The 13,672-nt window shown below is 47.4% G+C and overlaps 1 protein-coding gene across 1 annotated transcript in view; it reads right to left on the bottom strand.

Moving 5' to 3' along the window:
* Window positions 1-13,672, bottom strand: part of CSMD2 (CUB and Sushi multiple domains 2) — a 598,617-nt gene that overhangs the window by 113,154 nt on the left and 471,791 nt on the right. Inside the window, exons 30-32 of the mRNA XM_073902955.1 lie at window positions 4,983-5,177; window positions 4,032-4,148; window positions 1,453-1,566 (exon numbers count right to left, since the gene is read on the bottom strand). Coding sequence (XP_073759056.1) covers window positions 1,453-1,566; window positions 4,032-4,148; window positions 4,983-5,177 — 426 coding nt within the window. The remainder of the gene's footprint in view (window positions 1-1,452; window positions 1,567-4,031; window positions 4,149-4,982; window positions 5,178-13,672) is intronic.

Here is a 13,672-nt window from a genome sequence, read left to right as displayed (position 1 = left end):
AATTTGAAAGAATATGGTTAGATTTCCTAAAACAAATAAGAACTCAAAATAAATTCCAAAGGTATTAAAGCAAAACAAACTGAAAAGAAGTGAAAGAAAACACAGAATATTTACTTAATCAGCATAAAAGTAAAGGAGAAAACTATAAAAGAAAGCATTGATAGATCTGATATCATGGGAAATTTAAATTTTCTGACATTAAAACACACCCTGAAGAAAATTAAATGGCAAATGATAAACTGTAAGGGAAGGCATTTTATAGCATCTAATATGGACATGAAGTTTTTATGGTACATGATATGTATAGCTTGTAATAATATGGAGCTCTCCTAAGTCAATAAGAAGATAAATGCTGATAGAAAAATCAACAGCAATTCACAATTAAATTCACAGATAAAAAATGCATGGGCCAATAATTACATTATGAAAAGGTTAACTCAACTAGTAATTAAAAAAAAAGGCAAATTAAGAAATGAGATACCATTTTCACTTTTCAAACTAATGATGTTTTGTTTCCTTAATTAACTAGTTTTTGTGAGAACAAAACATGCCCTCTTATTTATTGGTGGTGAACAAAGTGGCAAGGACTTTCTAGAGGGATGACTAGTATTTTGGCATATCTTAAAATCTGGGATTTTGAGAATTCTGTTTGAAACAGCTGATTAACTAAATTTGAAAGAATATAGTTATGTTCCCATAAAAAGCCTTAATAAAGATCACACACATTCTTTAACTTGGCAATTCTACTTCTAGATAATCTAAGGTAATAGTCAGAAATGTATATAAAGACATATGCATAATACAGAGTTACTCCTATTCATGAGAGTGAAAAATTAGAAACAACCTCAATGTTCAATAATAAGGAATTCATTACATAAATTTTTTACATAAATTTTAAGTAACTACATGATAGACTATTTTGCATCATTTAAAAATCCTATTATAGACGAAAATGACAGAAATGCTCACAATGAACGTTTTAATAAAAATATGTATATTGTTTTATTCAATAAAATATGCAAAAGATTGAATCTAAGTAGAAATAAAGCCTGGGGGGGATACACTCCATCTTTCAGTGGTTCTTTCTGGGTGGTTTTTATTTTAATTCTCCATACAATTATTTTGCCTTGCCTCTAAGTTTTCTACATTGAAAACACAGTATGCTTATAATTGGAAAAACATGGGCCAAGAATAAACCAACAAGGGAATATTACACCACTTGGGGGCAGCGGTGTGTAGATACAGCTTGTGGAGAGGGTAGTTTCTGAAGCCCCCTTCTATGTCTGGGCTACCAGAAGCTGACTGTTGCGTTGTAGAGACAGCACCAGCGCAGATAGACACAAAACTGTGTGATTCCACCTGTGGCCAGGCTTATAGGGCCTCTTTCCTTTCAGCTGGCCCACCATGCCCTCAGCCCACCACCATTCCCAACGCCGGCTAAGCCCTGGGTACCTGTATGGGAACCCGAGAGGGAGCTGAGGAGCCGGGAGTGCTGGCTGTGGCCATCATGCACCTCCACCACGTCGTTGAGGGCCGTGTGGAAGAAGGCGAACTGTCCAAACACCACTGTGGAGGAGACATGGAGACCTCAGCATGGAATACTGGCCGCCATCCTGGGGGCAAGGACTGGAGGTGTGGGGGCTGCAGGCTGGAAGCAGGGAAGCCTTGGAAGAAGTTGTTGGTTCCTGGGGCTAACTGCTTGCTGAGGCTTTCTACCTGCTGATCAGCACATTGGCCAGACACCAGGCACAGGGTTGTGGGGAGGTGGAGAGGGCTGGCTGGCATTCTCCCTCACCCGTCAAGGTAACATTGAAGACTGAACTCAATGGTCAGGGTTGGTGGAAGTGGAGCCGAGCTAAGCCTATTCCTTTCTCAGCAGTGGCAGCAGCTACTCATGGACATGGGAGGGCTTTTGGCAACATCCCCCATTTTCCATGTGATCTCAGGACCCTGTATTTTCCTTTATTTTTTCTTCAAAAATTCAGCTGACCAGGATAGCTCTGATACAAGATCCCCCACAGTTAAGAGGAATAAGGGTGGTGAGTAGCAGCTGCCCCTGGGGAAGGAACAACTGTCTAAGGAATGGGCAAACATCTTTAGCTCATTTCCCTCTGGCCAAGCCAAAGGAAGAGGCAAAATGGCATTTATTAAGCACCTGCTGTGTGCCAGGTACCCACTAGAATGCACACCCTGTGAAAGCAGGAATGTTTCCTATCCTGTTCACCTAACTCAGCACCCATTTTCAGGGCTCCAAAATGTGCTCTCCCCCCTGCTCCTCCTCCCACCCCTCTGACTTCTGCTCCTTTCTCTCCTCCCCCGGTTCTTGCCCTCAGATGCACCTGACAAACTGGGAGGCCGGTGCAGGCAGACTGAACCAAGGTCTTGCAGATAGCTGAATTGGAGCTGTGCCCGCTGTGGGGTCAGACACACAGCCCCTCCAGCAGTGACTGGCAGAGAGGGGGTGGCTGAGGAAAGCCCCTGTGATTTGTAAGTCAATAAAGGGGGAAAAAAACCCCACTTAAGCAAAGAGATAAGCAAGATAATTTCAGATAGTGTTAAAATTAAGCCCTGGAGGTAATGGGAAAACATGATAGGATGAGGCAGGTCACTTTAGGTAGGGGATCAAAGGAAGATCTATTGGAAGAGGATGTCAGAGTTGAGACTTGAGCTAGAGGACAAATACTGCAGACCCAGAGGCAAAAATCTGCCCCTAATCCCCGGGTTCAGCATCCTTGGCAAAGAGAAGATACTTGGGACAGATCACTGCCCTTCCTCCAACCAGCTCTCTGCATGCAGGTTTCAGCCCAGTGAAACTGACCAGCCTTGGGGTTGGTCCTTTTAAAGGCCCCAGCTCTTTATTAGGGAGGAATCCAAGCACAAACTGCACATCACTTATCGAGGATTCTCCTCTGTGTGGCAGATTGGATTGGACAACCTTTTAGGACATTGCTAATGGTGACCTTGCAGGTCAAAAATTCCTGCCACTTAAGTATGCTGGGGAGCATGTGCCCACACACCTAAGTGTACGGGGGCTGGGGTGGGAGTGGTTCAAGATGGCTGGAGCTGTAGGTTAAGATGAGAGTGGGAGTTTACAGAGGGCAGGGAGCATGTCAAGCTCATGTCTGCAGCAGAGCGCGTGGTCCCTGAGAGATGCTTCATAAATGTTTGGTGACATCAGGCCTTGCCCTACACCCATGCCATCCTATCTCAGGAATCAGCGGCCAGCTCTCTGCAGGCTGCCCCATCCGTCCCTCTCCCCGATGGTCAGGATGTATCAGTGCCCTTTACCCCACCCAACACCAATCCTGCTTAGAAATAGTTGTTACTCCTCCTACAAAGAGGAGATCCAGGGAGAAAGCAGCCAGGTGGGTCACCTGATTGACTGCCCAGGTACAACCAGCCTGGTTGCCCCTCTGAACTTCCTGAATCCTCCAGGGATGGCAGGACTCCTCGATGTCCCCACTGCCAACCAGGTGGCAAGCCTGGCTTCTTTTTGGCTGCGTCTCTTAGAATCTGGAGGTTTTTCTGCTGTCTCGGGACACTGGCCTGCTCCTCACTTTTCTTGTCGGCCCTACCTATAGTTGCTGGACCAGCCTCCCAGTCTCAGATGGAATACTGGAACTCGGTGGTTCCCAGCTCTGTCCTACTCCTTCCTTCTTCCTGCCCTTTGGCTGCCCTCTCCTGGGCTCCCCATCAGCCTGGAACTGCAGCCCCTCTACTGAGGCTTAGGCTGTGCTGGCTAGCCTCCGGTGTCCATGCCTTCCCTCTGTCCTGGCTAGTCCCTCCCCAGCTGCATCCCCTGGTTCTGCTGGCCTCACCAGGGACCCTCCTCCCACATGTGTCAGGAGCGTGCCTACAGTGTACCCTCCTTCCACTTCATGGCATCTGCCCCCAGGTGTCCTGTATAGAAGACTTCCTGTTCCTACAGTGGGCGTGCATACGACTGAGGGCAGGATTGGGACACAACTGAGAAGGGCCAGAGGTCCCGGAAGAGGTCAGAAAACATAAACAGACATGTAACACCTCCATACCATAGTCCTTGGGCACGGTGACAAAATAGAGGCAGATCTGTCCACTGGTGTAATTCTGGGGGTAGTTGGGGGACAAGACCACTCCATCTGAACCCACATACTGTCCCCCACAGGGGGCTGAAAGAGAAATCAGAGAGAGGGCCAGGTGACATTGTAGACCTCTCATCAACAGTCATCCTCTGTTCTGCCCACCCCCAGCCTGAACCACTGGCCCTGGTGGGGCTGCCCTGAGGTTTGCAGCCACTAGCGTGGAGGAGGGGAGTTCTGAGGACATCCCTGGCCTGGTATGTGGCCCGAAACCCACCCTGATGCCATCCAAGGCCCTCCAGGCCACAGGTCAGATCTTGCCCTCTAACTAATAACACTAGCATCCGTCCCTAGAGGCACAGGGGCCTAGGAATGATCTTCTGCCCCATGGCTGAAGTCTCCCCAAGGCAGTTAGTGTCCGATGAGTGAGAGCTGAAGGTCCCATTGGAAGCGGCTGGCCCATGCAACCCAGCCCCTCTCCCTTGAGCAAACGGGCCTCCTTGCTTTCCAACTTGGATGGCCACCATGCTCCTGAAGTTCTGACACTCTAGCCCATGCCTCTTGCCAGGGCCCCATGGCTGAGCCAGACCCCGCTGGCCTTAGTTTTACACACCTGACCTCCCAGTGACTTCCTAGGCTCAGGAATAAGCCCAAGTCACCTTGAAATTCCCATCTCCCTCATACGAGCTGGTGGCATGTGTGGAGGCCTCTGCAGAGGACCTCTATCTGAGTGGGGGTGGGAACACTATGTGATCTGAGAGCGAGGACACGTTGATAGGGACAGTACATCTGGTGAATTTCCAGCCTTTCTCATTCACAGTGAACACAAGGAGCCCGCTTGGAGGGCTATGTCCCACCCCCCAGCCAATAGCCCCCTCCGCTGCTGGCACTCCCTTCTGCCCCTTCCTGTCCCTGCTCCGCCACCTGTGCACACTGGTCGGGGGTTGTTCCACGCAGGCTTCCCATCAGGCCCCAGGACGCAGCTGAGGGTAGAGACGCCCTCAACCTCATAGCCCCCGTGGCAGTAGTAGGTGATGGAGGAGCCCAGCTTCAGGTCGGACCCCACTCGCGTGCCGTTCTTGATGGAACCAGGATCAAAACATGACTCCCGTGGGTTTTCTGGAAAAAAGATACACACACACACACACACACACACACACCACACATGCAGAGGACTCATTAGTGGCTCAAGTCCATGGTGCAGCACCCAGGAGAAGACCTTGACTCAAATTAGCCACAGAGCATATGGGGATTTGGGATTGGTGGTCCTTCTCCCTTCAGGTCTGAAAACTTCTCTAAATCTAGGGTTGGAGGTCATCTTAGAGGATGAAATTTTCCTTCTTCTCCCACATTCTTGCCCTAACCCACAAAGGAGCACGTTGCAGCTAAATGTTGGGGGCCCGTTGTCATGCCTTGACTCACTCCTCTCCAAGGGAGGCTGCCTGCTGTCATATCCATACCTGGCAGGTACTTCTGAGTGCATGGGTACCAATACTTAGATTTAGGAAGGAAGTGGGAAACCCCATTTCAAGGCCTGGACTTTCTAAACAGTTTTCCAGGGCTGTGCACTGGGCTATTGGGTGCTTGCTAGTTTATTAAAACAGTAGTATTTTTCCACTTGATTTTCATTGCATATATGTCTTCCCAATTAGGCATCCCATAAGGTACCTAACAGGCACCCACTCTGTCCCTCTGTGCTGGACGAGAGCGAACTTGGTGCTGCCTGAGCAACTGAGAGCACTAGTTGGGGCCCCACATCTCTGGAGAAGGGCACTCCGCAGCCTCCCTCACCATTATCTGGAAATCCTGAGCAGCTCTGGGAGCCAATGTTCACTTGCACCCATTGCTGCTTTTCCTCATCCTCCTGTCCAAAGACCACTGGTGTCGTCATGGCTGGGCAGTGTCAGAACACAGCTGAGGCTGGGCAGGGTCAGGGACATGCCACTGGGTATCAGGGTTCCATTGGTCTCCTGGAGGCTACACTACAGGGAGGTCTGGAGATCAGGGCTCACAAAAAGGTGCTGGCAGTCCTTGCAGGAGGACTCAGAAGCTCAAATAGCAGATTTAAGGCAGAAAGAGCCAGAATAGAAGGGATCAGAGTTCAGGGATGAATAGCCGAGGAATTTTGCTGAGGCTGTCCTTGTCACCTGGGCATCTTTTAAGCTATCTATCTGAGACAGCAGCTGTTTCGGCGGGGGGAGTTGTTGCTCACCTTCCAGTCAGCCCAGTGACTGATGGGATGGGCTCTGAGAGACCATGGTCCTGCCAAGTCTGGCCACTCTTGCATTGGAGCCCTTATGATGGCCCTGCTCTTTGTCTATGTCTATAGCTAAGGGTGCAGTAGTCCCGGATATGCTATTGCATTTAAACTCAGGTGGGACCCAGAAAATGGTCCCTCATCTAGCAGAAGACACCTCAGTGGTTTCCTTGTGTGCTCTGTGGTGTGTTCCCTTCACCCCCTCATCAAATCTGTCTTTTCCTGAAGCCCACTGGCTCTGGCCAGAATACAACTGGCCATTGGGTGACCCATCTGAGAATAACAGAGACACATGGAACTGTCACCATCTTATATTTCATCTGTTCTTTTTACAAATTACAGCAGGTCAAACCTAATTTGATGTTCCGAGAAATTAGGTAACTTAGGACTAAGTTGACATAGCTCATAAGGGGCAGAACTAGCTGTGGCCCCCAATAACCATTTCCCCTCTTCATCCTTAAATAATAGAAACCAGATTTTATCCAGAGTACCAAGGCACCAGCTAAAATCCATACCTTCCAGCATCTAAGCAGCTATATCTGGCCAAAGAGATGTAAACAGTCAGGTCAGAGAGTCTCCTGCCTCAGAGTAAAAGCCCAAGTCCTTACAGGCCTACAGGCCCTGCACCTTCTATCCCCAATCCCTACCCCTCTACGATCTTGATCTCAACTCCCATCATTCCTTTGCTAACTTTGCTCCAACCACATTGGCCTCTGTGCATGGAATGTTCCTCTGTATGCATGGCTCCCTCTCTCATCTCTTTCAGGATTTAACGCAGTGTCTCCTTCTTAGAGACACTTCCTTGATCAGCTATTTAAATTTTTGATATTCCTCTCCCCAGCACTCCCTTTCTCTGTTTTGTGTTTCTCTGCACTGGCATCAATATTATCTCATGTACTATATATCTACCCAGTTTTTTTCTATCTCCCTCCACGAGAATGTGGGTTCCATGAGACAGTTATCCAGTTTTATCTACTGCTCTAGTCCAATGCCTGGTACATGGTAGGCACTCAATAAATGTCTCTTAAATGGATAAATGTGGGACTTCTAGAAAGGCTGCTTAAAAGAAAGTGACTCAGCTTAGAGGATGCTCACTGGCCTTTTATTCCTCTTTCCTCCTTCCCCCAGTCTGAACTTAGACATGATGGCTGGAACTCCAGTCACCATTTTGGATCCTGAGATAGCCAGGATGATGGGAGCCATGTCTTAGCATGGTATAGCAGAAAGACAAAAGGAGCAGGGATGGGGTTGGGGGTGACCTCATCATCTCTGGATGACAATCTCTAGATTTCTTTTACAGGAAGGAGGATAAACGTCTACCTCATGTAAGAAGCTGTCTTTTAGGTAACAGCTGGGCACATCTGTCCCAGAGCTTTACACTGTCAGAAAGCCCTTTCTTCCCTTCCCCATATGGCAAGAACTCCTACACTTTTTAATGCCACCTTCTCTTGAGCGAGTTTCCTGAACTCTGCCTCCTGTCTGGCAGAATTCTGTTTTTATTTCCTGAATTATAGCATGTGTGGCATTATCTTGGTAGGATGGATAAGTGTATTTCTTTCCAGTGGATTCTGGACTCCTAAAGGACAGGGACTATCACCTATTCTCTTCATAACCCTGGCAATTAGCACAGAACCTGGTACTAGAGCTGGCTCTGTTTAGCACATAATGGCTGCTTAATAAATGAACGCTGAATTGTTTGGCTGAACACCTCAGGGCTTGGCAAATCCACCATCACATCAGCGATTCCAACTACAGACTGTATTTTATAGTTACTCACATGTCAGAGCAAGAAGAGCTCATCATTTCAAGCATTATCACATTAATGAAAATGACAAAGGTAATGATAATGATGATAGCCCCTTACAGAGGAGTATCACGTTGTGATTTTCAAAGTACCTTCCAATCTGTTATCTCATTTGTGCCTCACGATGGCCTCTGCAGCAGACAGGGCCAGGTGTGCTCCTGTTCAGGTTACAGATGAGAAATGTGGTGATCAGAGAGGCTAAATGAGTGTCCCAAGCCATTCAGCTGCTAAGAAGAATTAAGACCAAAATCAGGTCTTTAGTCAGCCAGACCAGAGCTCAGCTGCGAATGATAAACCTATAATGTCTGAAACATCATTGGGATAATAATAAAAAAAAAACAAAACCAAGCCCTCCAGAACAGGGGCAGTAAAATAACCAACTTCTTTTTGTCCTAATAGATAAGGAACATTTCTAAACATTGTAATAGCAAGACATTGAAAATAGCAATCCGCACACCCAACCAGTAAGGAACTGGTTAAAAAGGCTGGATTACAGCCATCCACCAAAATACAAGCAGGCTTTAAAAAGAACTGCAGAAGTCTTTGACTACCGATATGGAAAGATGACCAAGATCTATCATCGGACAAAAACCAAAACAAAGTAAAAACAAACCGCTATGACAGATTAGTACATATGGTGTGATCTCTATTCACATAGAACAGGGATCAGCAAACTATAGCCCATAGTCTCACTGCCTGTCTTTGTATAAAGTTTTAATAAAGTTTTGTTGGAACACAGCCACGCCTATTTGTTTAAATACTGCCCATGGCTGTTTTAGCATTACAACAGCAATGCTGAGCAGATGTAACAGAGATCATCGGGCCTGCCAACCCTAACTATTTATTGATTGGTCCCTTACAGAAAAAGTTTGCTAACCCTTGTTCTAGAATTTACACTACTTGATATTTACATAAAATATCTGGACTGAGATAACAAACCATTAATAATGGTACTTCAGGGGATGGTAGTAATGGGAGGTGTTACGTTTTTAGAGAACATCTTACATGCTTCTATATTATTTGAATTTTTCCAACAAACAGGTGCTACTTTTAAAAGAGGCAACCATGAACGTGTTTCCATTTTGAATTTACAGAAGAAAGACCCATGGCAGTGATGGGTGGTGGTAGTGGTAGCAGGAGTGGAAATCTGGTTGTAACTCCTTGGCCCACAGTGTCACGTCCAAGGGCTTGAAAGAGAAAACAGGTACTTTTTAGTACCTTCTGGTAGAAGCTGACCTTGGCCTTTCCTGAGTTATTTCAGATTCTCTAACGCAGGCTTCAAACTCTTCTTCTGAACTTCTTCAAACTCCCTCTGTCTGCAACACTCGCCCAGCCCCGTTCTTGCACAGCGGGCTTCTTCTCAACCTTTAGGCCTCTGTTTAAATATCACCCGCTGGGCGAGGTCCTCACCTTCACCAACTGCCATTCTGTAGTTGACTGCCCATTTTTCTTTCTCACAGCAGCTTTCTCTTTCCTAACTTCTGCTTCTTACTCCTTGTTGGTCTACTTATGTATTGTCTGTTTCCCTCACTCACCTTTATGTTACCTTAGGGTGGGGGCCATGACCACTGTGCTCACCACAGTAGCATCCATATTCAGCATAGGGCATGGCAGGAAGTGGGAGCTCAATAAGCATTTGTTGAATGAATGAATGGTCTCTACACTCATGCATGGGCGTCCTAGCCTGTCCCTGCCCAGGAGGAGACCACCACACCTGCTGGAAGAGGACAACAAAAATCCCCTCCACCATACACCCATTCTTCTGATGTTTTTGGCTTGGAGAAAGACACTAAGTCTCTCTGAGTCTCATTTTTAGTAACTGTATCCAAAAACCAGGATCCTTCTCATCCCATTTCCTTCTAGCAAAGGGTAAAGCTACTCAGGTGGCTGAATTCAGATGAGAATGCCTCAGAGCATGGTCTTACAAAAGTCCACAAGTGACATGATTGCGTTCAGAATCATCTAGAAGACCTGCCTAGAATGACTTAGACACCACAACCACCTTCCAGGAGCAACTGGACAGAGACACCTACAAACTTGCCGATCACTGCCTTATAAGTAGGTGAGCCTCCAAGATCTCATTGGTGGCAGAAATGTCTATCCATCTGGTTGTCAGGAGGATGTGAAGTCCATGGAGGCAGGAATTTTGTTTTGCTCCCTGCTTTGTTCTCAGCCCCTATAACAGTGTCGGGCATATAGAAGGTGCTAAATAGATATTTACTGAATGAACAAAAGAATAAAACTGCAATGATCTGCCCTTGGCCCTAATGAAAAAGTCTAATTCCATGACATTGTTCCCTGGATGCTTGCCTTAAGCCTGGTCAGTCTGAAGGTCCTTTGGATCTGGAATTGGGACCCAGACTGGGAAGTGATTCAGAGTCAAGAGTGAGACAGCCATACTTGTCCTGGGGTAAGCAATGAACATGCATCTGCAGAGAGAGGAGAATGTAGCAGATCCTCAGGAAGAAGCAGGGAGGAGACCAAGTGGCCCTGGAGACAGGAGGTAATCCCAACCTTCGAGTCTTCCTTCCTGATTTCAGTCCCTTGGAAGTTTATGCTTCTTGCCCTTGAGCTCTTATATTTTAAAAATATGTTCCCTTTTTGTGTTAAGTGAGAGGGAGTTTTTATTATGTGTACTATGTATATTAAGATATAGAATGCCTTTTAGCTTAAATTAGTCTGGCCATTAATTTTCTTATAAGAAAGTTTTTGTCTCAGGTTGGTTTGAACATGTTTTGTTTTTTTGCATTTTTATAATAAATTACCCCCTTTTTTGTTGAAGTTGGTCTGAGTGGGTCTCTTGATTTGAAACTAAATGACCCCTGACTCAGCTGCAACCACATCGTTTTTGCTTCCCACTTGGGAATTTGGCAGGATGTGGGGAAAGGCCCCTGGTCTATGTGCCTGTGGTCAGAGGAGGGATTGACCTCAGAGAGTGGTTTTCACTGGACTAAGCCCAGCGAAGTCTGGCAACATCTCTCTACATCACTCCCCTCACCTCCCAAACCAGGACCCTTGAAGCCACAGCTCCCAAGAGACCCAGATACTCAGCCTTAGAGGAGCCCTGGATCTCTCTAAAAGACAAGACAGCATTCTGCCCTGGACACAGGATGGCATCTACATGAATGCGGCCAATTCTTCTCTTCCTAAGGATCCAGACCTGCCTCAGTGTGCTGGTCCTTAGTGGGCTACCTCTCAATGTATGGTGTTCTACGGACTCGCAGAGCACAGTGTCTCAATTCTTTGCCGTGGATCGGAGACATAAATAGGACACATATACACACACACCACAAATATTCATGTTATAAATATTTCACACTCACGTGTGTGCAAAACATCATCTCACACTTTATATCTCCAGTAAACAGAAAAGAAAACTGTACTGCATTCGACGGGGCTAGCCCCATGAGGAGGGTTCCAAACTCTTCTCTCTTCCAAACGAGAGCAGAACACATGAAATATCCATTTCACAGGAAAGAAGGCAACAGATGGAGAAGGTGGATCAAAGTGTGCGCCAGGTAGCTCCTGGCGTTGGGCCCTGTGCTGGGGGCTGTTCCTCTTTCCTACCCCCACACCAGCTCTTTCATGCACTGCGCTGTTCCTCTTTGATGGGCGAGGCAGGGATGCTCAGAGAATGTAAGGGACTTACTTAAGGTCATACAGTTAATAAGTGATGAAGGCCACCCCGTAAAGACATTGAGCATGGCGGGGATATCATTGAGGCCATGGGATTCAGTAGCAGAGTAGACCCATTCCAGGAATCCAGGGATCCTGTGATGGGGAGAAGGAGACCATGGGGGCAAGGCAGAGGGTCCCTGGGTCCCACGAAATGGGCTGCCTGACCAGAGGCCAGGGCCATAGGAGAGGGATGACTGATATTAGGGAGTGTGCCATCTCAGAAGGAAGGAAGGAAGGAAGGAAGGAAGGAAGGCTGCCTCAGGCCTCACCAGGCACCTCCCACCCCAAACAGGCACATTTATCTTAGTGCTTGAACCACAGATGCCAACAAGGTGGCGGAGAGTGCATGGGCACCTCTCCCCTCTCCCCAGTAATTGGCCTCCTTCAGCCACTCGGCTGGCTCAGATGGCTGCTGGGCAGGCCTTATTCCGTGGGGCTGTGTTTCGGAGCTGGGGACCCCTCCAGATGCGGTCTTGGACCAACAGCTGAAAGTGGGAAGGGCTTCTTTGGGAAAGAGGGCCTGTAAGTGTGGCTCTGGCCCGTGGCTTCAGTGGAAGGGACTCGGGGAGAGGTGGCTGCGGCCAGGATGCCGTGAACCCAGGAGCTTACTGTATCCAGGGACGATGAGCTGAAGTCCTCTTGTGAAGGAGCTGGAGGGGTGACCTCTGGGGTCACATTCTGGAATCTCCACCAGGGAGAAGACCCCAGCAGGGACAAGCTAGAGGTGGCTAAGGCAGTTGTTAATGCTCGGCCAGGGCTAAAAGCCATCACTTGCAGTGGCTCCAAGTGCCACGTTTGTGTGACTTTTTCTGGTCGAGCTCAGCCACTTGAGTGTGGGTGTGACACAGGGTGCCATTCTGCAAGGCTGCGACAGAAGGGCCCGGAGGCAGGGGACTCAGGGTACTTCTGTGGGTGTGATGGAAGAGGGGAACGGTAAGAAAAATGAAGATGATAATATAGCAGTGGGGACGGCGGTGGTGGAGCGACAGTCCCGGGCTGAGTCTAAGTCCCCCAAGTCATGCTGCTCTTAGAATTCCACGCTATGTGACCTTATGTGTTCTGATTCCAGCGCATGCAGTAGGGTTTGGGGACAGGAGGTTTATTGAGTGGCAGGTATCTGGAGGAAGAGAGGATGGCAAAATATCCATTATCCAGGCCAGCCCCATGGGGAGAGAAGATCACGGCAAAACCTTCTCTACTCTGTGCACTAAGTGTCTTCTAGAACTGTATCTGACAACAGTGCAGGCGGTCGGCAATTTCGAGGATTTCGATGTGTTGATGGATGTGGAGTACTTAGGACTGTGCTGACAGGTGGTAGATGGTACGTTAGCTGTTGTTATGATTGGTATTATTTGCGAGTGTATGTGAGACATTCCCAGCAGTTGCCAGAAATATTTAATTAAGGAACCCTTTGAAAGGTTGCTGAGGTCCGACACTATGCAAGTGGGGGACATGAGCCAGAAACTTTTTAATTTTAACGGGTAATATGACCTCATTTGTCTACACAGGCTGATGAGGCTTGGGTGAACCCGGGTTAGAGCAACAATAACAAAATTGATCATCTCTAGAGTATCTGTAGAGTGTTTAGCACCTACTGGGCATTGTACTCCTACATATAATATGTATGTATAAAATATCTTTTAATTTTAACCTTCTGCAGCATAATTATTATTACCACCACTTTATAGATGGAGGAATGGGTTCCAGGAGATAATAACTTGCCAAGCGCACAAATCAAGCAAGAAGTAGAGCTAGGATTTGGATGATGGTATCTGGGGTAATTAGGGAAGAAGAAAAGGTCACCCAGAGAATAACAAGGTAGAAGCACTCGGAGTGGCTGGGAGCCTGGAGCCTCTCTTACTCTTGCTGTTGGAA

This window comes from Callorhinus ursinus, unplaced genomic scaffold, assembly GCF_003265705.2.
Source record: "Callorhinus ursinus isolate GAN/ISIS: 27379988/994484 unplaced genomic scaffold, GSC_fseal_2.0 scaffold18, whole genome shotgun sequence".
Lineage (NCBI taxonomy): Eukaryota > Metazoa > Chordata > Mammalia > Carnivora > Otariidae > Callorhinus > Callorhinus ursinus.
The sequence above is the reverse complement of the archived record's forward strand: the minus strand, read 5'-3'. Positions and strand labels throughout refer to the sequence as shown.